The 26,984-nt window shown below is 40.5% G+C and overlaps 1 protein-coding gene across 1 annotated transcript in view; it reads right to left on the reverse strand.

The window, feature by feature from the left end:
* Positions 1–26,984, reverse strand: part of mcmdc2 (minichromosome maintenance domain containing 2) — a 68,720-nt gene that overhangs the window by 27,383 nt on the left and 14,353 nt on the right. The window contains exons 5-7 of the mRNA XM_072254388.1: positions 24,898–25,020; positions 23,044–23,151; positions 2,471–2,581 (exon numbers count right to left, since the gene is read on the reverse strand). Coding sequence (XP_072110489.1) covers positions 2,471–2,581; positions 23,044–23,151; positions 24,898–25,020 — 342 coding nt within the window. The remainder of the gene's footprint in view (positions 1–2,470; positions 2,582–23,043; positions 23,152–24,897; positions 25,021–26,984) is intronic.

Genomic DNA, 26,984 nt, shown 5'->3' on the forward strand with positions numbered 1-26,984 from the left:
ATAATCTAGGGGTCCAAAGAATGTTTCACTTGAGATTCATTCACTCTTCCTCGTGTCTAATGTATTTCACTAGATAATTAAAACATGTTCTCCTCTACATTGGGGGAGGGGGGAACAAATTCAAACTGGATGATAGTTTTGTGAGTACCTCCATTCAGTCCATAGAGGTCATCCTGATCATCCTGTTTTCTGATACTTTTATTTTACATCCCACTCTGATATCCATTGGCAGCTTGTTGGAAGTGATCCACTGAGACTAATGCAAACTTGAGAAATAGTACTTAATCTTTCTTCCGGGAACTTCACAACCTTTGGAAATCAATACTGAAAATCACCTGAGAACCCCTTTTGCAGTATTTATTTAGTTTTGTAACATAATTTTTATGCCTTGCACTGTACCGCTGTCACAAAAGAACAAATTTCACTATAAATGTCAGTGATAATAAAGCTGATTTTGATTTCTTCTGTACTCCATCTTCAACTTAAAACCAATTCGTTTTCTCACTTTCCCAGTTCTGATAAACAGCCTTCAATATGAAACATTTAACTTTGATTTTCTTTCCACCAGTGCTGTCTGATCTGCTGAGTATTTCCAGCATTTCCTAGTCTGATATCAGATTTCCTGCATCTGTAGATTTTGATTTTCAGGCTTCAATGCAAGTTTAAAAAATCAGGATAGTATTCCAGCTGAATATCACTGGCATACATTGTGAAATTTGTGATTTTGCATCAGCAGTACATTGCAATACACAGTCATTAAATTCTATAAGTTACAGTAAGTATATATAAAAATAAATTAAACTAGTAGTGCAAAAAGAGTGAAAAATTGAGGAAGTGTTCATGGGTTCATTGTCCTCAGAAATCTGATGGCAGAGGGGAAGAAGCTGTTCCTAAAATGGTGAGTTTGTGTCTTCATGCTGCTATAGTTCCTTAGTTCCTCCTTGCTGGTAGCAATGAGAAGAGGGCATGTCCTGAGTGATGGGGGTTCTCAATGATGGATGCCACCTTTTGGAGGCTTTCTGGATGCTGGGGGGACTGTCACCCATGATGGAGCTTGCTGGGTTTACAACTTTCTGCAGCTTTTTCTGATCCTGTGCAGTGGCCCCTCCACACTAGATAGTCATGCAATCAGTTAGAATGCTCTCCGGGGTACACCTTTAGAAATTTGCAAGTGTCTTTGGTGACATACAAAGTCTCTTCAAACTCCTAATTAAATATAGTTGCTGTCATGCCTTCCTTGTAATTGCATCAATATGATGGGCCCAGGACAGATCCTCAGAGACGTTGACACCCAGGAACTTGGAAACTGCTCACTCTTTCCACTTCTGATATCTTGATGAAGACCAGTGTGTGTTCCCTCAACTTCCCCTTCCCAAAGTCCACAATCAATTCCTTGGTAATACTAATGTTTTGTGCAAGGTTGTTACTGTGACACCACCCAACCAGCTGATCTATCTCACTCCAGTACACCTCCTCGTCATCATCTGAAATTCTGCCAATAATAGTTGTGTCACCGGCAATATTTGAATAGATGACATTTAAGCTGTGCCTAGCCACACTGTCGTGTGTGTAGAGAGAGTAGAGCAGTGGGCTAAGCACACAACCTTGAGGTATACCAGTGCTGATTGTCAGCGAGGAGGAGATGTTATTTCCAAGCCACAAAGACTCTTGTCTCCCGGTGAGGAAGTCAAGGATCCATTTGCCTAGGGTGGTACAGAGGAGCTTGCTGATTAGAACTGAAATTGTTGTCGCATTTTCAATATCAAGCTTCTCATTGTGGGACTTAGGACACATGGATGTTGTGAGAGAGGAAAAGGCCAATTGGAATTTTCTGTATCATCTTCCTTGTTTCACTTCTCACCTTATAGTTCCCGTTAATATTCTCAAATGAGTAACAGCCACTTCAGGAAAGCAGGGTGAGGAACCACTTCATAGCAAGGTGGTCAGGAAAGTTGGTAAAAAGACTCTGAGTAACAGTCAGAGGCTTACACATTTGTTTTGAACATAAATGTATGAAACTATTCATGTTTGCAATGATACATGAATGAGAAACTATTCTCTTTGGCATTTATATTGCAAGTAGGTGTTAAGGCACTCTGAGGAGACTGCAGCATCTTTAACAACAGGAATTCTGCAGATGCTGGAAATTCAAGCAACACACATCAAAGTTGCTGGTGAACGCAGCAGGCCAGGCAGCATCTCTAGGAAGAGGTACAGTCGACGTTTCAGGCTGAGACCCTTCGTCCTGGTCTGCAGTATGCTCTTAACCACAACTGAAATTAGTTCACTTGGACTGCATTCCATTGAAAGGAATGCATTCGGGATTCAGTCACACCATGTCAACTAAACTTTAAAATATTATTTTGCTAATAGTATTTCACATTGCCTTATTCTAATGTAATTAATGATTAAGATATTTTCCTTACATATTACTAATTAACAGAAATTTTACCATTTGGTAACCAGGGCTGTATGTTGTTTGCCTCCATGCATAAAGCCAGCTGTGAGCCACTGTATACATGAGTTGGAATTCCTGTTACATAGTATCTATCACCCATCTTCATTCTATTGGGGAGTTCGTCTTTAACAAAAAATATACATTTCAATATTATTTTACATATTACACATGGTTTATATCAAACATGGTGAAGTCAAAGGACACATTTCATAAGACAAATTTTAGCACTTTTTGTCTATCTAAATTGGATGAATTTCTTACGCAACTGCTATCCAAGTTGCCAGACAAAGTAATCAACGACGGCAAGCATGTTTATTAAATTTTGGAAATAAAAATAATCCCCTCTAAATCACACAAATAACATCACATTTCCTCCACTGTAAGTGGAAACATCTTCAGGGTACAAACTACTGTTTACCATGTCACTGTATCAGGTCCATATCAAATTCCTCCCAAATGCTGATTATTCATTAATATGTAGTGAAAACAATATAATTTTGTACAAGAATCATTGCCACAATACCCTGGGAGCTTTCTGATTGTGAGCTCACTCTCCTTTAACAATGGCCTTTTCACTATGTTAACACAACCAAAAGAGGATTCATGGTAACAAAACTGAATTATGACATGCACCCATGAAGTTAATGTTCTAGACTGGCCACAAAATGATTCACCATCAGCAAACCTTAGGTTGTTGATCCTGAAAAATCATATTTTTATCCACAAACATTCACTTTTAGTAAATCACTATCATCAAGAATGAGAAACAGTTCTTTAAATTCTATAATTACTATAGAAAGTGACTATTTCCGGGCATAAAATTAACAAAAGCAACATTTTCAGTTGTTGTTTTGTAGAAGCTTCCACAAGTATTGCGTAAAAGACTCTGTATTTTGGACCACTGACTGCATTTCACCAATGTCTGCAAATACGAACCACTCAAAGTAATCAAAGGAAAAATTTCATGTTCTACCAGACCAAGGGTATTTAATATTTCTGAGTATTGAGAAGTCTCTTGCATTAACGCTTTCAGTCACTTGAATTGTCACTGAGACTGAAAGCTGAGTCCTCAGCAATTTTGTTTCAAAGATTAACAAGCATAGCCAATGTATCAAACTCTTCAGTGTCTCTTAAAATTAGAACTATTTATGTATTGCCATTTGAAAAAGTGAGCCCACAAACTTTTCAACAGCAGAAAGAATCTTGATTCATTTATACTGAAACCAGGTGTACACAGATAACACATTATGTGACTGACACATTCAAACTTTCCAGAATTAGTTTTGTACTTGTAAGACGATCCCACCCCACTCCCCTATATATATTCAAACATTTTTTGCATACAGTATACCATTACCTTTATGAGCTAGGTTTAAAGAGCTATTATGTAGGGGCCACTTCCAGTGTATGTTCTATCTATGTATGAATACAAGCAATTGGTGTTCCAAAGTAATGCAACCCACTTCCACTGGTGCTTCAGAAACCTTGCTCTCAAGTAAGAAGTAATGATGAGGTCATTGTGCCTGTTCCATTTTTATTCATTTTTGTGCAGGGAGGAGGGATTTAGGGGTTGATCATTGTGCTGCTGTTCTTTTCTTTCTTGGTTTCATGGCTATCTGGAGAAGAAGAATTTCAGGGTTGTATTCTTTGATAATAAATTATCTTTGGACCTTTTGAACAGACAAGGAACAAGAACCTACTGCTGACTTGGAGAATTTGCCCTCTTGCAGAACATTTATCTTGGATGTTTAAGTCATCCGAACATCAATATTCTATCCTGAGTATTTCATGATGACTTTGGATTCTTGAGGCCTATATTATTATTGATGTGCAGGTAAACATTTCTTTTCACTTGTTGGCAAGAAGATAAAGAGTATCTAATTAAGTATAAAATTGTCTAATTACACATTAAAAAATTGGTGGGTTTATTTTTATTGAGATTTTATGTTATTGAGTGTCACCAGTACTAATCAACACGCTTCCAAACCTGGGCCTCTGTACCTCCGCCGGCAACTGGATCCTTGACTTCCTCATCAGGAGACCACAGTCATTTTGGGTTAGAAATAACATCTCATTGACAATCAGCAGCAGTGTATCTCAAGGATGCGTGCTTAGCCCACTGCTGTGCTCTCTCTACACCCATGATAGTGCTGCAAGGTACAGCTCAAACGCTATCTATAAATTTGCTGGTGACTTAACTGTTGTTGGCAGAATCTCAGATGGTGATGTGGGGGATCACAGGTGTGAGATAGATCAGCTGGTTGAGTGATATTGCAACAACAATCTTGCACTCAACATCAGTAACACCAAGGAATTGATTGTTGACTTCAGGAAGAGGAATTGAATGGAAAACACACCAGTACTCATCAAAGGATCAACGGTGGAAAGGCTGAGCAGTTTTAGGTTCTTGGGTGACAATATCTCTGAAGATCTATCCTGGGCCCAACATATATTGATAATTACAAAGGCATGACAGCAGCTATATTTCATTAGAAGTTTGAGGGTGTTGGGCATGTCATCGAATCACAGAAAAGTGACAGCACAGAAACAGGCAATTTGTTCCATTTAGTCCATGCCAAACCATTTAAACTGCCTACTTCCATCGACCTGCAGCGGGACCATAGCCTTCCATACGCCTACCATCCATGTGCATATACAACCTCTTAAATGTTAAAATTGAGCTTGCAAGCACCACTTGTGCTGACAGCTCATTCTACACTCTTATGACTCTCTGAGTGAAGAAGTTTCTCCTCAAGTTCCCCTTAAACTTTTCACCTTCACCCTTACCCAAGTTCCTCTGGTTGTAGTCCCACCCAATCTCAGTGGATAAAGCCTCTTCGCATTTGCCCTATCTATACCACTCATAATTTTATATCTCTACCAAATCTCCTTTCAATCTTCTGTATTCCACAGAATAAAGTCCTAACCTCAATTTTTCCTGATAACTCAGATCTTCCAGACCCAACAAATTGTTTGTAAAATTTCTCTGCACTCTCTGAAACTTATTTCCATCTTTCCCGTAGGTTGGTGACCAAAACTGCACACAATACTCCAAATTAGGCCTCAACAATATCTTATACAACTTCAACATAACATCCCATCTCCTGTACTCCGTACTTAGATTTATGAAGGCCAATGTGCCAAAAGCTTTCTTTACAATCTTAAGTACCTGTAATGCCACTTTCGACAAATTTACGGACCTGTATTCCCAGATCCCTATGTTCTTCCACACTCCTCAATGTCCTACCGTTCACCATGTAAAACCTACCCTGGATGGTCCTACCAACATGCAAGACCTCACACTTCTCTGCATTAAATTCCAAATGCCATTTTTCAGCCTGTTTTTCCAGCTGGTCCAGATTCTACTGCAAACCATGACAGCCTTCCCAGCTGTCCACTACACCCCCAATCGTGGTGTCCTTTGCAAAATTGTTGATCCAGTTAACCACATTATCATCCAGATCACTGAAATAGATGACAAATAATGAACCCAGCACCAAACCCTGCAGCACACCACTTGTCAAAGGCTTCCAATCAGAAAACCAACTATCTATTACTACTCTCTGGCTTCTCTCTCAAAGCCAATGTCAAATCCAATTTACTACTTCATCTTAATGCTAAGTGACTGAAATTTCTTGACCAACTTCCCATACAGGACTGGGTCAAATGTCTTACTAAAGTCCACGTAGACAACATCCATTGCCTCACCTTCATCAACTTTCCTGGTAACTTTCTTGAAAAACCATACAATTGGTTAGACATGACTTACCATGCTGACTATCCTTAATCAGTCTATGTCTATCCAAATATCTGGTCCTTTAGAATACCTTCCAGTAACTTTCCCACAACTGATATCAGGCTCACTGGCCTATAACTTCCTGGTTTATTTAAAGCCTTTCTTGAACAGCTGAACAACATTGGCTGTCTTCCAATCCTCTAATATCTCAAATGATGCTAAAGATGATTTAAATACTTCTGCTAGAGCCCCGGCAATTCCTGCACTTGCTTCCTGCAGGGTCCAATGGAACATCTTGTCAGCCCTGGGGATTTATTCACCCTAATTTGCCTCAGGACAGCAAACGCCACCTCCTCTGTATTTTGTATAGGGTCCATGAAGTTGATGCTGCTGTGCCTCACTTCTATATGAGTCCATTTCCTGAGTAAATACAGATACAAAATATTTATTTAATATCTCCCCCAATCTCCTTTGGCTCTACATGTGGGTTACCTTTCTGATCTTCCAGAGGACCAATTTTGACCCTTGCAATTTATTTGCTCTTAATATATCTGTAGAAGCCCTTGGAATTATCCTTCACCTTGTCTGCAGAGCAACCTCATACCTTCTTTTAGCCCTCCTGATTTATTTCTTAAGTGTTCGCTTGCATTACTTATACTCCATAAGCGCCTTACTTGTTCCTACCTGCCTATACCTGCTATGTACCTCTTTTTTCTTCCTAACCAGGGCCTTAATATCTATTGTAAACCAAGGTTACTTACACCTGCTATCCTTACCTTTCATTCTGACAGGCACATACAAGCTTTGTACTCATAAAATTGCACTTTTGAAGGCCTCACTCTTAGTATACTTTTGCCAGAAAATAGCATATTCCAATCCACACTGCCAGATAATTTCTGATTGGCCTTTCTCCAACTTAGAATCTCATGCTGTGGACAAGACCTATCTTTTTGCATATTTACTTTGAAACTAGTGGCATTGTGATCACTAGATGCAAAGTGTTCCCTTACACAAACTTCTGTCACTTGCCCTGTCTCATTCCCTAATAGCAGATCAACTATCACACACTCTCTCATCAGAACTTCTATGTACTGATTAAGGAAACTCTCCTGAACATATTTGACAAATTCTTATCCCATGTAGTCCTTTTACAGTACAGGAGTCCCAGTCCATAAGGTAATGGTTACAGCTATATAAGAAACACACATAAAAGTTGCTGGTGAACGCAGCAGGCCAGGCAGCATCTGTAGGAAGAGGTACAGTGGACATTTCGGGCCAAGACCCTTTGTGAGTCCTGACGAAGGGTCTCGGCCCGAAACATCAACTGTACCTCTTCCTAGAGATGCTGCCTGGCCTGCGGCGTTCACCAGCAACTTTTATGTGCGTTGCTTGAAATTTCAGCATCTGCAGATTTCCTCGTGTTTACAGCTATATAAGACCTTGGTCAGACACCACTTGGAGTACTGTGTTCAGTTATGGTCTCCTCACTAAAGGAAGGACGTGGATATTATAGAGAGAGTGCAGAGGCGATTTACAAGGATGTTGCCTGGATTGGAGGGCGTACCTTATGAGAATAGGTTGAGTGAACTTAGCCTTTTCTCCTTGGAGCAATAGAGGATGAGAGATGACCTGATAGAGGTGCATAAGATGATGAGAAACATTGATCGTGTGATAGTCAGAGGCTTCTTCCCAGGACCGAAATGGCTAACACAAGTGGGCACAGTTTTAAGGTGCTTGGAAGTAGGTACAGAGGAGATGTCAGGGGTAAGTTTTTCACACAGAGAGTGGTGGGTGCGTGGGATGCACTGTCAGCGGCAGTGGTGGAAGACGATACAATAGTCTTTTAAGAGCCTCTTAGATAGGTACATGGAGCTTAGAAAAATAGAGGGCTCTGTGCTAGGGAAATTCTAGGCAGTTTCTAGAGCAGGTTACATGGTCAGCACAACATTGTGGGCCAAAGGGCCTGTAATGTGCTGTAGATTTCTATGTTCTATGTAATATGTGGAAAGTTAAAATCACCTACTATCACAACATTATATTTCTTGTAACATTCTGTAATCTCCCTGAAAATTTGCTCTTCCAAGTCCTTTGGACTGTTGGGTGGTCTGTAATATTGCCCCATCAATGTGGTCAAACCTTTCTTATTTTTCATTTCCACCCATAACACCTCACGAGACAAGTTCTCCAGTCTCTGCTGACTGAGTATTGCCATGACATTTTCCCTGACTAGTCATGCCATCACTCCTCCTTTAATCCCTCCTGCTCTGCCACATCTAAAATGGAATATTGAGCTGCCTCGCCTGTCGCACTAATGGCTACAATATCATAGTTCCAGGTGTTGATCCATGCACTGAGCTCATCTACCTTTTACGATATTGTTACATTGAAATATATACAGCTCAATACATTAGTCACTCTATGCTCAACCTTTTGGTTCCTAACCTTGTGTGAGGTCTTAACGACATCTGTCTCCCCACCTCTCCACTAACTGTTTTGGCACTGTGGTTCCCATCTCCCTGCAATTCTAGTTTAAGCCCCACTGTGCAGCATCAGCAACCTTCCCACTAGGATATTAGTCCCCTTCCAGTTCAGGTACAAACCATCTCTTCCGTATCACCAAAGACTCCAGCAAATCTCTATAGAGGTACTGTGGACAGTATTCTAACCGACTGCATTACCATCTGGTGTGGAGGAGCCACCGCACAGGATCAAAAAAAGCTGTAGAAAATTGCAAACTCAACAGCTCCATCATGGGCACTAGTTTCTCCAGCATCAAGGACATTTTCAAAAGACAATGCCTCAAAAGAGCTACCATCAAGGAAGCATAGGAGCTTGAAGATACACACACAAAATGTTTTAAAAACCTTCTTCCCCTCCACCATCAGATTTCTGAACAGACAACAAATAACCCATTAGCACCACCTATTATTTGTTGCTCTCTTTTTGAACTACTTATTTAATTTACTGTATATGTAAAGTGGATTTCAGTTAATTGGGGCATATTGGGATGTACATTTTGTCCCAATTAAGGGGCTGCCCCAATTAACCAGTTTCATAGAAATAGAGCCATCAGGACTGTCACTGATTCTGCTGATTGAGCCTCCAGATAGCTATGGATCAAGAGGTATGAGCGTGGACCAATACTGCTGAGATACAAGCCAGGGCCTGCTCAGCCCTGGCTGGGTCGTCTGGGCAAATGTGCCTGATGTTGAAAGACCCAAAAAAAAAATGATGATCCCAGGTCACATCACTGGTGATATATTCTAGCACATCCTAGGATGTATCTCAGCATTAAAAGGCATAAAAAAGACAAAGTACCATTTAACTGAGTAACAAATTATGTATTTAAATGAAACGCAGAACAAATTATAAGACTACCGATGCCTCTACAGTAGTATAAAACTGTGTATTATTTCCTGATAGTTATTGACAGAGGAATTCATCCAGTGTATGCTAGATATATGGGATCTCCCAGGAGGGGTTGCATCTCTGGTGAAGGGGCTTGCTGTGTCTGTTCTGGGGCAGCTTACTCACCTTTGGTCCCCACAGGACACTCACTTCTCACCTGTAGCTCCAAGTAGCTGTTAGCATGGAATAGCGGCCACACCTTGGTATACCGCTTCAAGCGGGTTAAACCAGGTGAGGTTAGCTGCAAGCCTCATTCATGGCTGAAGAATTGGAGCATCAGAATCAGAATCAGGTTTATCATCACTGGCATGTGACGTGAAATTTGTTAACGATACGACCGACAAGTGAAAATGTAAGTGGACTCCATCTACTAAATAAATACTTCATAGAGTCTACCAAGGGAATGGAATTGGCTTTATAAAGATCCTTATTTTTTTTTAGTGATTATAACACCTAAATATCTAAAAGAATCTGTGACTTTGAAAGGGGTATTATCATATATAGAGACAGATTCATTTCAAGGAAACAATTCACTTTTACTAAAATTTATTTTATATCCTGAAAAATCTCCAAATTCATTGAATAATTTTAGCAAGGCAGGAATAGATTCTTTGGGATTAGATATATAAACCAATAAATCGTCAGCGTAAAGAGAAATCTTATGAATGGTCTCATTCACAAAGATCCCATGAATATTTTTAGCTTCACGAAGAGCAATAGCAAGGGGTTCTAATATTAAATTAAATAACTAAATAATGGACAACCTTGTCTTGTTCCCCATGAAAGCCGAAAAAAAGGAGACCTCCTTTTTATTTAACCACGTTATTGGGAGTTGCTTTACCTATATAATTAGCTAAAGTTACTCATTTAAACATATACCCTGTGATTAAGCATTCTTTACAAATTTGGCTCCAGTTCCACAATTTTTTTAATCTTAAAAAATTTAAACGTTGTAGTTTAATTTATCGAAATTACTTTTTTAAGCCTTCTTTCAGTGATCCAATGTTTTTACTTTGGAAAAATAAAGGTATTAATTCTTTTTTGAATTTATTTAAAGAAGATAGATTGATGTCTTTTGAACAATTAGTTGATAAATATTCTCTTTCATACTCACACTTTTTACAATACCTTCAAGTTAGACATTTCTTACAAAAATATTTAAGTAATTTTCCTTATATATTGGAGGCTGACCTGTTAGATACTATTATGAGTATGAACCTTTCGACAAAGGGTTCTATTGGAAGAATTTATAATTTATTATTACAATAGGATAAGCATCCTTTATTTAAAATTAAACAAGATTGGGAAAAGGAACTCAATTTGACTTTTATGATGTTGGACTGGACGCGGATTCTGAAGCTGGTTAACTCTTCTTTGATCTGTGCTAGTCGTTCACTGATTCAATTTAAAATTGTACATCATTACCATTTGACAAAGGAGAGACTGTCTAAAATATTTCCTAATGGTGATAGTTATTGTGATAGATGTAAAACTGAGACAGCTACACTGACACACATGTTTTGGTCTTGTTCTATACTGGAACAGTTCTGGAAGTCAGTTTATTCGACAATTTCTAAAGCACTTAAAATTAATTTACAACCTAACAAATTAACTGTGCTTTTTGGAATTCCTCAAAATATCCATGGTATCTCTGTGTCTGACCAACATGTTATTGCATTTGTTACATTGATAGCTAGGAGGGCCATTTTGTTGAAGTAGAAGGATACATCAGCTCCCACTTTGTCACAATGGTTCTCTCAAGTGATGCTATGTCTTAAAGTTTGGAGAAAATTAGATGTCGAACCTTTGAACCTTTATTTGATTTTGAGAAAAGATAGGGTTCATTTGCTCGTTGTTATCATTTGAGTTAATTGATAGATTTCCTCCATGATCTAATTGTAAATTTTTGGGTTTTTTTCTTGCTGGTGGTTTGATGTTTATCTTTAGAAGCTTTTTGTATGACACATGGCTCCAGGTTGTACACCTAATGGGTTTTCCCCCCACTTTTTCTGCTTAGTAGGTTTTTTTTATTATCATCAAAATTTTTCAGTCCTTAAAATAATGTTTTTTTTCCTTGAGACATTGTAAGTGTTGTTTACTTCGATGTACTCATGTTATTTTTGAATAATATAATAATAATAAAAAGATTTGAAAGAGAAATCAGATGGCAGAGAGAAAGAAGCTGTTCCTGAATGACTGAGTGTTTGTCTTCAGGCTTCTGTACCTCCTACCTGATGGTAATAGAAAAGCGCATGCCCTGGGTGCTGGAGGCTTAATAATGGACGCTGCCTTTCTGAGACACCACTTCCTAAAGATGTTCAGGGTCTTAGGCTATTACCCAAGATGCAGCTGACTAGATTTACAACCTTCTGCAGCTTCTTTCAGTCCTGTGCAGTAGCCCCTCCATACCAAACAGTGATGCAGCCTCCCCACGGTACAACTATGCATGGGGCAGGGATTCATATTTCTGGATAATTGGGATCTCTCTGGAGTTGGTGAGACCTGTACAAAAGAGATGGGTTGCACTTGAATCCGAGGGGGACCAATATTCTTGTGGGCAGGTTTACTAGAGCTGTTGGGAGTGGTTTAAACTAATATGGCAGAGGAATGGGAACCATTATGATCGAGCTGAGGAGGGGTCAGCAGGTGTACAAGTAGATGATGGTTGTAACATGAATGTAAGGAAGGACAAGCCAATAAGTGGGTACAAGTGCAGACAGAGGTAAGAGCTAAATTGCACCACAGAGGAAAAATTCAAAAGGGCAAAGAATGCAGGACTGAAGGTGCTGTATTTAAAATGTGAGTAGCATTTGGAATAAGGTAGACGAACTCATGGTGCAATTAGAGATTGGTCGGTATGATGTTGTGGGCATTATTGAGTCATGGCAGAAAGAAGGCCATAGTTGGGAACTTCAAAAGCATATACTTTGTATCAAAAGGATAGGCAGAAAGGCACAGGTGGTGGGGTGGCTCTGTTGGTAAAAGAAGGAATTACATCTTTAGAAAGAGGTGACATAGGGTCAGAGAATGTTGCATCTTTGCGGGTGGAGTTAAGAAACTGCAAGAGTAAAAAAAATCATTATGGGAATCATATATAGTAGCCAAATAGTAGCCAAGATGTGGGGTTAAGATTGCAAAGGGAGCTGGAAAAGGCATGTAATAAGGGTAATGTCACAATTGTAATGGGAGACTTTAATATGCAAGGGGATTGGGAAAATCAGGTTGGTGTTGGATTGCAAGAGAGGGTATTTGTTTATTGCTTATGAGATGGCTTTTTAGAGCAGCTTGTGCTTGAGCCTACTCGGAAAGGTTATCTTAGATTAGGTGTTGTGTAATAACCCAAATATTATTAGGGAGCCTAATGTAAAGGAACCTTGGGAGGCAGTGATCATAATATGATTACATTCATACTGCAATTTGAGAGGGAGAAGCATAAGTCAGATGTATCAGTATTGCAATGGAATAAAGGGAGTTACAGAGGCATGAGATAGCAGCTTGCCCAGGTAGATTGGAGGAGGATACTGGTGGGGATGATGGCAGAGCGGAGAAGGCTGAAGTTTCTGGGAATAGTCCACAAGGTGCACGATAGATGTGTCCCACAGAGGAAGTAGTTCTCAAATGGCAGGGGTAGACAACTGTGGTTGAAAAAGGAAGTTAAGGACTGCATAAAAGCCAAGGAAAGGGCATATGAGGTAGCAAAAGTGAATGGGAAGTTGGATGATTGGGAAGCTTTTAAAATCCAACAAAAAGCAACTGAAGAAAGCTATAAGAAGATGAAATATGAGGGCAAACTAGCCAATAATATAAAGCAGGATACAAAAGTTTTTTCAGTTATATAAAGAGTAAAAGGGAGGTGAGAATTGATGATATTGAACAACTGGAAAATGATGCTGATGAGGTAATAATGACGGACAAGGAAATGGCAGATGAACTTCATGGATACTTTGCATCTGTCTTTACTGTGGAAGACACTAGCAGTATGCCAGGGGTTCGTGATTGTCAGGTAGCAGGAGTGAGTGCCATTGCTATTACAAAGGAAAAAGTGTTAGGCAAACTCAAACTCAAAGGTCTTAAGATGAATAAGTCACCTGGACCAGATGGACTGCATCCAGAGTCCTGAGAGAGGTTGCTGAAGAGATAACGTATGCATTGGTCATGATCTTTCAAGAATCACTTTATTCTGGCATGGTCCCAGAGGACTGGAAGATTGCAAATGTCACTCCACTCTTTAAAAACGGGAGAAGGAAAAAGAAAGGAAATTATAGGCCAGTTAGCTTAACCTCAGTGTTGGAGTCTATTATTAAGGATGATGTTTCAGGGTACTTGGAGACTAATGATAAAATAAGTCAAATGCAACATGGTTTCTGAAAAGGGAAGTGCTGCCTGACAAATCTGTTAGACTCTTAAAGGAAGTAACAAGCAGGGAGGACAAAGGAGAGGCAGTGGATGTCATTTACTTGGATTTTCAGAATGCATTTGATAAGGCGCCACACATAAGGCTGCTTAACAAAATTCTATAACGTTACAGGAAAGACACTGGCATGGAGAGTGATATGGCTGACAGGCAGGAAGCAGTGATTGGGAATAAAAGGGGCCTTTTCCGGTTGGCTGCCAGTGATTAGTGGTGTTCCTCAGGGGTCAGCATTGGGACCACTACTTTTCACATTGTTTGTCAGTGATTTGGATAATGGAATTGCAGAAGACTTAGACAAATTGGAATAATGGACAAAAAAGTGGCAGATGGAACACAGTGTTGGGAAATTTATGATCATACATTTTAGTAAAAGGAACAATAATGCAGACTATTAACTAAATGGGGAGAAGGTTCAAACATCAGAGGTGCAGAGGGACAGGAGTTCCCATGCAAGGTGCCCAGAAGGTTAATTTACAGGTTGAGTCTGTGGTAAAGAAGGCAAATGTGATGTTAGAACATAGAAATCTACAGCACATTACAGGCTGTTTGGCCCACAATGTTGTGCCGACCATGTAACCTACTCTAGTTACTGCCTAGAATTACTCTACTGTATAGCCTTCTATTTTACTAAGCTCCATATACCTATCAAAAGACCCTATTGTATCCATCTCACCACTGTTGCCGGCAGTGCATTCTGTGCACCCACCACTCTCTCTGTGAAAAACTTACCCCTGACATTCTCTCTGTACCTACTTCCAAGCACTTTAAAACTATGCTCCCTCATGTTAACCATTCAGCCCTGGGAAAAAGCCTCTAGCTATCCACACAGTCAATGGCTCTCATTATCTTATATACCTCTATCAGGTCACCTCTCATCCCCTGTTGCTCCAAGGAGAAAAGGTCAAGTTCACTCAAACTATTCTATTAAGGCATGCTTTCCAATCCAGGCAACATCCTTGTAGATCTCCTCTGCACTCTTTCTATAGTATCCACATCCTTCCTGTAGTGAGGTGACCAGAACTGAATACAGTACTCCAAGTGGGGTCTGACCAAGGTCTTATATACCTGTAACATTACCTCATGTCCCTTGAACTCAGTCCATGGTTGATTGATGGCAACACATCATACGCCTTCTTATCAACACTGTCAACCTGCACTGCAGCTTTGAGTGTCCTATGGACATGGACCCCAAGATCTCTCAGATCCTCCACATTGCCAAGAGTCTTACCATTAATACTATATTCTGTCTTTAAATTTGACCTACCAAAATGAACCACTTCACACTTTGGGTTGAACTCCATCTCCCACTTCTCAGCCCAGTTCTGCATCCTATCGTTGTCCCGCTGTAACCTCTGACAACCCTCCAGACTATCCACAACAGCCCCAACCTTTGTATCATCATCAAACTTACTAACCCACTCTTCTACTTCTTCATCCAGTTCAGTTATAAAAATCATAAAGAGGAGGGGTCCCAGAACAGATCCCCGTGGAACACCACTGGCCACTGACATCCATGCAGAACACGAACTATCTACAACCACCCTTTGCCTTCTGTGGGCAAGCCAATTCTGGATCCACAAAGCAAGGTCTCCTGGATCCCATGCCTCCTTACTTTCTGAATGAGCTTTGCATGGGGAACCTTATCAAATGCCTTGCTGAAATCCATATACACTCCATCCTGTGCTCTGCCTTCATCAATGTGTTTTGTTACATCCTCAAAGAATTCAATCAGGCTTGTAAGGCACGACTTGCCCTTGACAAAGCCATGCTGGTTATCCCTAATCAGATTATATCTCTCCAAATGCTCATAAATCCTGCCTCTCAGGATCTTCTCCAACAAATTGCCCACCACTGAGCCCTCCCTCATTTGGAGCAATTCAGAAGGGTCAGGATAGGTACATCCCAAAGAAGTAGTAGTATTCTAAAGGCAGAAAGATGCAACTGTGGCTGACAAGGGAAGTCAAAGCCAATATAAAAGCAAAAGATTCAAAGTACATTTATTATCAAAGAATGTATAAATTATACAACCACTGACCCAACTTCTCCTCTCTGAATGGCTCACTCCATCTACATGGATTTTGCAACACACCACCTTGGCTCATCCCGCAAATTCGCCTCACCATCGCTCGCCCCCTCACTGTTTGTGGTGATAATTTAATGCATTTTACCTCAGAAAACGCATTTCTTGCCATTTGACTTACCAGTGAGCTGTTGCACGTGTTAAGAGAGGACTGAGCCTTTATAAAACACTAGTCAAGCTGCACTTGGAGTATTGTCAACAGTTTTTGGAAGGATCTCTGAAAGGATGTCTTATCATTAGAGAGAGTCCACAGCAGGTTCACAAGGATGATTCTAGGAATGAAGGGGTTAATATATGAAGAGCGTTTGGCAGCTTTGTGCCTGTACTAACTGGAATTTCAAAGAATGCAGGGAGATCTCATTGAAACCTACAGAATGTTGAAAGGACTTGATAGGGTGGATGTGGAGAGGATGTTTTGTCTGGGTGGGGTATCCAGAACTGGAGGGCACAGCCTCAGAATTGAGGGGCGACCTTTTAGAACAGAGATAAGGAGGATGTTTTTCAGCGAGAGAGTAGTGAATCTGTACAACGCTCTGCCATAGATTGCGGTAGGTGCCAGGTCCGTGGGTATACTTAAGGCAGAAGATGATCGTTTCCTGATCGGTCAGGGCATCAAAAGATATGGCGAGAAGGCAGGTGTATGGAGTTGAGTGGGATCTGGGATCAACTATGATGGAATGGCGGAGCAGACTCGATGGGCTGAATGGCCTAATTCTGCTCTCATGTCTTATGGTCTTATAATACCCAGGTGAAATTGGGACATGCCTATCTTAGCATCATGTGAAGACAGCTGTGGACTCAGCAGATAAGATCAACAGTGAGATCTAATAGCCAAGAAGGTGGTCTGCGATGCTTCGTGGAGAGCAAAGGGCTGTAGAAGGCACAGAAGTCATGGTGATCCACTGCAACCAAGGGAGAACCCAATTTATGACAAGTACTCGTACCACTGGACTTGGACTTCTGATGTCAAGAGAGTGGAACTGTCCCAGTGTAATGGATTTACCACTTTTAAAAATCTCCCGCACAAGTTTTACTGTCATCGTCAGATACTACAGACAACCAACATGTTGCCATGTTCTTTTGATTGACTGTAAATGTTCAAAATTAGCACAGGCGTCTAGTACGTCTAGACTGTCTTTGTACAATGGTTTTGATGATTGCATCCTTCAAATAGTTTCATTTTCACACCTGGCCATTTCTGGCAACTCCAAGCCTGAATGCCTGAAACCACAGTGAGCAAAACAATTCTAAATTGTGTTATTATTTATTGAACACAAACACATGCAACTGACACTAATTAAAAGTTGTTCACTCTAAGCATGGTGTAGTGTTTAATGGCCACACCAAGAGAACCCCAAATATTTTCTTGATTAGTTTCTGTTCTTTAAGGGTTGCCCCAAATTAGCGGATACACAGGTATATTAACCAATTTCCCTCGGGATCAATAAAGTATGACTATGACTATGACTATATCAATTAATATTGGCCACCATTAATCAAGGCAGCTGCTTATTTGGGACATGCCAAAACCATACCATTTTCTAGTGATTTTTGAAAGATTACTAATGCCTCTACAATCTCCTTCAGAACCCTGGGGTGTAGTCTATCTGGTCCAGGTGACTTATCTACCTTCAGACTTTTCAGTTTCCCAAGCACCTTCTCCCTAGTTATAGCAACTGCACTCACTTCTGCCCCCTGACTCTTTCGAACTTCTGGCATACAGCTAGTGTCTTCTACAATGAAGACTGATGCAAAATGCTCACACAATTTGTCCGCCATTACTATTGCTTATCCAGTGGTCCAGTATCTATTCTCGCCTCTCTTTATATATTTGAAAAAAAGACTTTTGGTATCCTCTTTGATATTATTGGCTAGCTTACCTTCATGTTTCATCTTTTCCCCCTTCTGGCTTCTTTAGTTGCCTGCTGTTGGTTTTTTAAAAGCTTCCCAATCCTCTAACTTTCCACTAATTTTTGCTCTACTATATGCCCTCTCTTAACACGTGCAACAGCTCACTGGTAATTCAAATGGCAAGAAACGCGTTTTCTGAGGTAAAGTGCATTTGCTTGTTACATACACCTGTTAGGGTGCATTCTCCAGATACCTTATAAAGTAACTGTAGCCTTCAGCCAGGAGCAGATGTCATCAGGTGGTACCCAACCTTCACAGAGTGTTTCGACCCTTAACCACGACACTCTCCAGTTGGTGGGCTGGCAGTGGTGGCCAAATCACTGCCCATCTTCTCCTGGCTTCCAGCTTCCCTCCTCTCGCCTACTCCAAATCCAACAAGAGGCTCGTTCTGCCTCTTCCCCCATCCTACGAACTGCTTGTTTTTTGCTCCTTTCGTCCAGGCCCAGAGCTGACAACAACCGCCATGCTGATTTGGCTGGGAAACCTCTGCAGCCGATCTCCACAGGGAACCACCATGCCTGCCATCCCTTGTCTTTGCATTCCTGCACTAAGGGCTAGTACTTCAAGGCCTTTCTCTCATGGGCCTCTTCCCATCCCTCCTCCCATGGCACAGTCAGCTCAACCAGAATTGACCACAGTACAATGTCTGGGCGTAGGGTTGTGTGCACCACATCCGGGAACTGCAGCCTCCTTCCCACATCGACCCTCATCTCCCAGGACCTGGCCGTTAGCAGCAGATTGGGCTTTGGTTGTTTGGTTACGAAAGGTCTGGCTCCCTCTTTGATGAAGGTGATGACCTTCCTCAAATCTGTGCCAGCCATTCTCTTCTTGTATCTCTCTCGCTCTAGTGTGTCAGCAAGAGCCAGAAGCACCTTATCATGGTGCCACCTATACCATCCTTGAGTTAGAGCTGTTTTACACCCAGACAGTATATGAGCCAGTGTCCCTTTCTGACCACAGAGCTAACAGTTCAGGTCCTCTCTTATCCCCCATGCGTACAGGTGTAATGGCGAAGGAGGGTGTCATACACAGATTGCAAGAGGAAGGAAATACGGAAGGGCTCCAGTCTCCATAACTCTGCCCATGAGATCTTGCGCTTGGGCAGATCTCATTTTGTCCAGGCACCCTGGGACCCTTGTTCCACTGCCTTTGATATCCGCTTCTCTTCCTCAGGGATCCGTACTTCTGCCTGTACCATGTCTCGCCTGTCGCTTATGCTTGTGTTTCCCCACTGCTGGAAGTGAACTGAGCCAAGGCCTTGCCGCCTGACGTAGGGGTTGCCGATGATATCTCACATCTTCAGAGAACACACTGCCTGCTCCACAGCTGCGTTGGCTGCCCACTTGCGCCCAGATCTGGTTGTAACGCCTGCTTGCTTTACCAAGTTGTCATTGGAATCTCTCAAGCTTAATAAGGCTCTGCATTTTGCCACCTTGAATTCCTCCACAACAGATGACAGGGGGAGCTGCAGTTGCCCAGGTCGAATATAGAGGCTCACTGAAGAGAAGCTTGGGGGTACTCCCAACCATCTCCGCAGGTGCTTGTTGGTTTTCTTCTCGATGCCCTCTACGGCAGTCATGGGGAACTCATAAAGTGTGAAGAGCCAGAGAAGCCTGGGCAGAAGGCTGTATTGGTACAACCAGGTCTTGAATTTACTGGGAAGTCCCGATTTGTCGATCTTCTTCAGCCATTCGTCTGTCCGCTTCACAGCATTGGTGACATTGGCCCCATCTGTCAGTGACATATTAAACCACTTCCCCAAGCATTTTATTGGGTTATCTTCGATGGAAGGGATGACCTCACCCTGAACTTGGGAGGCTAAACTTGCTAGTAACTTTGCCCTTTCTGATCACCATACATCTGGACTTCTTGGCCTTGAAGAACATCCTCGCTCAAGTGGCTACATTGTCCAGGGTTTCCAATACCCATCTTGCTTGGACATGCGACACCGCTGTTATAGTGATGTCGTCCATGAATCCTCGTAGAGCTGGCTGAACAATGCCTGACTCCAGCCACAGGTTACATCTTCTGCTGCTGATGTTAGGAGGTTCATTCCCATAATAAATAGGATGGGGGAGATGGTGCACCCTGTTGGAATCTCCTTCTGGAGGTCCTGCCAACTAGTTGTGAAATGGGCTGATGTAAATCTGAGTTTGAATCCTCCTGGGTAGCTGGTGATCATGTCTCGAATAACCACCGGGATGTAGTAGTGGTCAAGTCCTTCTAGGATGATGTCATGTGGAATAGACCCGCAGGCGTTTGCGAGGTCTAACCAGACAACTGTTAAGTCACCTTTTCTCTGCTTGGCCTCACGGATCAAACGGTTAATCACTGAGGTGTGTTCCAGACCCCAAAAAGCCTGGAATACCGCCTTTCTGGATGGATGTGTTGATATAGCGGTTCTGCGTCATGTAAGAAGTCAGCCTTCTTGCAAGCACAGAAAAGAAAATCTTACATTCCACATCCAGGAGAGAAATTGTCCTAAACTGGGCAATTGTGGAAGAATCCTCTTCCTTTGGAATAAAGTATCCCTCTGCCAATTTCCAACTTGATGGAATAGTACCTTTGGCCCAGATCTTTTTCATGATCTTCCACAGCCTCTGAAGAAGCTTTGGGCATTTCTTATACACCTTATAAGGTATACCGCTTGGGCCTGGGGCAGCTGATGCTTTAGCTTTCCGGAGGATGTCCTGGATTTCCTGCCATGTAGGCTCCTTCACATTCAGCTCAATTGATGGTTTTTCCGGTCTACGCACAGCCCGATTGGCTCCTGGTCCCTGACCCCTCCGTGGGTCACTGTGTGCCTCCCGCAGGAACTCCTCTACCTCTGTCTTTGAGCTGGATAACAGACCAAATTTTTGTTGGCCGAGAAGAGTCCTGGTGAAGCTGAATGGATCTCTCACAAACTGCGCTCACCTTTCCTCTTTCTTCCTTCTTTGCTGTCGCAGATGTTCTGCCCTCTGGAGTTTGCACAGCTTTTCCCGCAGCATACTGGTTAAGTCCTTGATACCTTCTTTTCTGATCGGTGAGCTGGTTTTAAACCTCTTGTTGGGCGCCTTTAATTTGCCTCTCAAGCGATGAACCTCCCTTTCCCTCCTATTTGGTTGCTGCGGTAATTTCTCCGCTCCATTGGGCCAAATAGTTCCTTAGCTAGATTGTACGCTATGGCTGTGAGTGAGTAGATCTTTCTGTGTACTGGACCTGCTAAGGCAACTTCCAGGATGCTGTCTAGATCATCATCGAACTGCATCCAGGCGACGTTGTCTGATAATCTAGGCCCTTGGATCATGTCTTTCCTGGATGAATGGATTGGGGTAGCCGAAGAGGAACTCACTTGGTCGGTTGTTTGGTGCTGAGGCGACTCAAGTGTGGAGAGATCTTCAGCTCTGTGGAGTGCTTCCTTGCTAGAATTCTCCTTCGTCTCACTGGACACTAAGTCTGTGCGCTGCACTTGGGTCACCATTGATCCACATCTAGATCTGCTCTGGTGTACCTTGAGCCCTCTAATGTTTTTTCAGACTTTCCCGCAATGACACCTTACCGTGAATTTCTCTCCGGTCAGTGTTGTTTGCTTTAGCTTCCTCATAGTCACCGCAAACAGTGAGGGGGCGAGCGATGGTGAGGTGAGTTCGCGGGATGAGCCGAGGCGGTGTGTTGTAAAATCCATGTAGATGGAGTGAGCCATTCGGAGAGGAGAAGTTGGGTCAGTGGTTGTATAATTTATACATTCTCTGATATAAATGTACTTTGAATCTTTTGCTTTTATATTGGCTTTGACTTCCCTTGTCAGCCACAATTGCATCATCCTGCCTTTAGAATACTACTACTTCTTTGGGATGTACCTATCCTGACCCTTCTGAATTGCTCCAAATGTATACTATGCCACTGGTGTGCTGATCATAAATGTGATGCATGTTTCTGGAAATTATTTTTGATATGAATCAAAGGGGAATTTCATATTTTTCTCAAACTTAGCAGGAGTTTTTAAACTGATGAACTACAGCAGCTAAGAAATTTCTAGCAAGTTATTAATGATTAATGTCCCATGTCTGACAGGACATAGAATGTCAAATGCATAGTATTCAATATCAGTTGCCTTCTTGGCTAGAAATGCACTTTTCCACGAACCAAATAAATAGGAAGTTATCCACTATGACCTTCTTGCACAGGGAACAGTGATGGCACATTTGCAGGAGCTCAGATTGCTGAAATGTTTCAGTGGGGGAAATGTAGCATCAGAAGTGCTACTGATTCTTAATGATCAGCAAGTAACATTTTGGTTTTTAATCTCTGATTTAACATAAAATTACATTCGCAGAAATGTCCCTAATTGCCTCAAATTAGGGAAGCAGTAAATTAATTCACACTTGATTGCTATCCAGTAAATCCTTCTGGAAGTGCACACAAGGACAAACAGGATAAGAGCTTCCCATAATACTCCACAGTTATTAAGAGGTACAAGATAGCTACTGATGCCCATTGTGTTGTATGTTATCCTTTGGAAAAGGAAGGATTCCAGCAGGACCTATTGGATAATGATTGTATGAATCGCAACCACATAACCGTCGTATCTTCTTCCACTCTTTGAAGTACACGTGGTATGTTCTTATTTATAGATTGTGACTACGTCACCCACTAAATGCCCATCTTTTGACAACTAGATTCCTTTGAAGTATGTTTTGCACAAAATATAGGGCCACACTGCAGTCAAACAATGAAAACTGCTACATAATATTTTCAGAACAATGCTACCTTTATATTTATTTCAGAGTATAAGTTGCTTAGAGATTTGTCAGTAAATGACATTAAGTATAAAGTCAAACTTCTGTGTATTAATTTGAGTGAAGAGAGCAACAAATTGAGTGAAAATGGTATGAAATGGTATTTACTTTAAATGATAGCTGACCAACATGACATTTACCTGTAGAGATATTCACAATAGTTGAGATGATTAACTTTTAAGTATTGCTTGTCATTTCAATAAAACTAAAACTTTAAATTTTAGTCCCGCGTTGTAAATAAAAAAGCAAACTTACCCCTTAAAAACACAGTGAAAGACTGATACCTAGAACATGGCTTGTTGACTGGATTTCCTTTAATAATATCAAGGGCAGCTGCATCAATCATTTCAACAAGCTGTTTGTCTTGAAAATATATAAATAAAGTTTAGCACAACTATAGTTATATTTTATAGAAATTTATATTAGTTCTTTCAGGGCATTATAATTTATTAGAGGTCTTAAAAACTTATAAAACTTTAAACAAAGTACATTTTTGAAAAAAAGAAGTTAGAACTCTCCCCCAGAAAAGGAGAATGTGATATTCCAAAACTTAATTTCATAGATTTTGTTAGGTGAGGCTATCAAGTCATGTAGAGCATCCAAAAGAGAAGAACTGGAACATGATACAGATTAGCCATAACAAACTAAATGGTAAGAACAGTCTTGACAGCCTCATTGACTTCACTCTGTTCCTGTAGAATGAACAGGTATATTTGTAAATTTATAGTTAGGCATTCTGTAACTTGTTTTTATATTTTTCAATAATTTTATGATATAGTATTAGTCTATCTAATCTGAACACTTTTCCTGAAGCAAAATAATAAAGAAGTCATTATCAATAATAATGTGTTTAGTTATCCTGCACCATAATTGTAACACAATGGCATGCAGCAGGAAATCACACCCAACCTTAACCAGCAGGTTTGAAATTTCTGCATTTTCCAGCATTATCCAGTAAAAGAATTCTGCTTTTACCTTAACATTATTTGCTTTTTAACACTATCATAATCTTCAGTTACTTCAGAAATTCCTTCTCCATTTCAAAAATGTAACTAATTTCAAATATTTTCCTACCCACCCAAGTTCCATAGCTGACAGTGAAGCAGTGTTTTTATAATAAAAACTTTATTGCAGAACAAATAACAAGTATGATATTTTAAAAACACATCTGAAAGTAACAAAAATTATTTTTTCCTTTCCAACATTAAATTTAAAAACTTTAAGCTAATGAAAACATTATATATGTAAAAATAACATTCCACACTGTTATCAAGTATTTTCAGATTAAACCCTAGAGAAACTCTATACTTGTACCACCCAACCTACTTTTCTCTTGGCCTCTATCTCAGGTTGAATCAAAGAACCTGCAATCCTGTTTGGCCTTGTGTTCAACTTCTGACTCAATATTACCTCCTTTACAGAGAAGTGCGGCGCACAAATTCTGAACCAAGGGCTCTACTTTTTTGCCAGAATAATAGAAACAATATGATGATGGTCTAGTAGAAAAATAACAGAAGTTGACAAATCATAAATGACCATTTTAGGTGGTGTTTTAAATTACACTTTTCCTCCACTAATTTTTTCATAATCCTTCTTCCTTTTTTTATACATTAAAACCATCCCAGTGATCAGATTAAACAGGGTCAGGAAAAACATTTTTTTTAAAGTATTCCAATATTTGGGACTGGTCCTTTCTATTCCCCCTCTGACAATACTCACATCTCCACAAAGAGGCTTTCCTGAGCAATGAAAAGGAGGAACCTTGCTCTACTTTTCACTGTAACCTTGATCTAATAAAATTAATTATTGTGGCTTGACATTGGTTGCTAATTACATAAAACATTAATTGGCATTTTAATTCCAATATGCACTATTTATGGTTTTATTACTATTTTATGGTGCAACTGTAACGAAAACCAATTTCCCCCGGGATCAATAAAGTACGACTATGACTATTAAGCAGAGATTTTACATAAGTTCAGTAATTCATCTTCACACACTAAAAGTCTTTCACTGTTGACTTAGAATTGCCTCTTAGTAATTAACATATACAAAATGTCATTATTTTATGCAGAAAGAAATTAGGAATATATTGAATTATGTACATACCACCTAGCACTCTGAATTTCACATCTTCCTTGAGTGGAGAGTTACACAAGGTGCATGTAAAGTCCTTTCGCACAGTTGCTGATTCTGTAGCACCTACAGTATGCACCCGAATATACCGAAAGCCTGGTATATTAATGACATTGTACGTTTTTAATTCAATACCCTTTCAGAATTCAGAGTTGATTTTAATCAGTTCTTAACATTAGTGCAAAATACATTTGCTAAATCAGGACCCATATTAATGCACAACGCTTCAGCAATCTTAGATCAAAGTTATGTACTAATAAATTATCTTAGTAGGGCTGGCTGCTTAAATTTATTTATTCAAATATCAGATTGGATTAGAGGTAGCAAATGTATTAAAGAGAAAAGATCCTGGCATTTAAAAAAATTAACCAATCCCTTTGAAATTATGTATTTTGTTGTTTGTAGCATCTTATGGCATTCATTGCAGTGATGTCTCAAAACGAATTAAAGGTTGCATATTAACTATGATTGATTAAGGATGTGATAAGCATTTTACAAATGTACATTATATTCTAAAGTTGTCTAAAGAGTGGTACATTCAGAGCATGGCAATGGTAATATATGTCATCAACCTATCCAGGAAGTTAGACAAAATTTAAAACCAAGGAAGGTTAAGAATGCTTGCACAAATAAAACACAAAGAAAAAACTCCATAGGTTATTTATAAAGCAAAAGTCAAATATTAATGTTTAATTTCAATATTTCTAGAATCATGCTCCATTTAACAAGTTAAATTATAATTAGAAATATGTAGTAAAGTTCAAAATACAAAGTAAATTTATTATCGAAGTACATATACGTCACCATATACAACCCTGAGATTCACTTTCTTGCAGACATACACAATACATCCATAACAGAATAATAACTATAATAGAATCAATGAAAGACTGCATCAACTTAGGCATTCAACCAGCATGCAAAAGACAACACGCTGTGCAAATAGAAAATGAAAGAAACAATACTAATAAATAAATAAACAAAAAATATTGAGAACATGAAAGGGAGAGTCCTGGAAAGTGAGCTCATTGGTTGTGAAAACATTTCAATGATGGGGCAAATGAAGCTGAGTGAAGTTATCCCCTTTGGTTCAAGAGCCTGATGATCCTGTACCTGGTGCTGTAAGTCCTGAGACTCCTGAACCTTCGTCATGATGACAGCTGCAAGAAGAGAGCATGACCTGGGTGGTGGGATCCCTGATGATGGATGCTGCTTTGCTGTCACAGTGTTTCATGTAGATATGCTCAATGGTGGGGAAGGCTTTACCCATGATGCACTGGGCCATATCCACTACTCTTGTGGGATTTTCTGTTCAGGGCATTGGTGTTTCCGGGATGTGATGCAGCCAGTCAATATACTCTCCGCTACACATCTGTAGCCCCCTGGTAAGCCTCAGGCTTGCTCAGCTCGCTTTCATCTTGGGGTAGCAACCTTCGGCCCCGCCAAACTCTGTAATTGAGTTTGTGTAGATGCTGTGTGATGTACCCCACCCTGCCAAATAACAGACAGTACACCATATGCGATTAAATGATTACACTTTATCTTACTGGAACTATGTAATTAATAGAGATACAATATAAAAGGAAAGTAAAAGGCGCCAAACTTATCAGAGTTCAACCACTTCGCGCACAACCATTGGAGCTCAATTAATGGCGTCTTCTTTCCACCATTCGATCCCCTCCGACCTCCTCGACCCGCCACCTAAGACCAACCACTGTGGTCGACCAGATGCTCCAAACCAGTCTGTCCTTGCCTCCCCTCCTCGCCGAAGACTCTGGGCCTCGGACTCCCGCTTGGGATCCATTCCGTCGCCCAGCTTACAGCATCGCGTCTCCTCTCTCTGTCCCCATTGCGCCTTCTGCCCCAAAGCCCGTGAAAACAATAGCTTACAGACACACAAGAAAGAATAACATCTATCCCAATTGGTTAGCAAATGAATACAATTCTCTCTATCAGTAATTATAACCCAAACAATCTGCTACAGAGAAGCACTTTCTCAGCAGTTAACATAATAAAGAAGCCATTCTATTCTAACATAACAAAGAGGCCATTTTTATTAG

This window comes from Mobula birostris, chromosome 1 (genome assembly GCF_030028105.1).
Source record: "Mobula birostris isolate sMobBir1 chromosome 1, sMobBir1.hap1, whole genome shotgun sequence".
NCBI lineage: Eukaryota > Metazoa > Chordata > Chondrichthyes > Myliobatiformes > Myliobatidae > Mobula > Mobula birostris.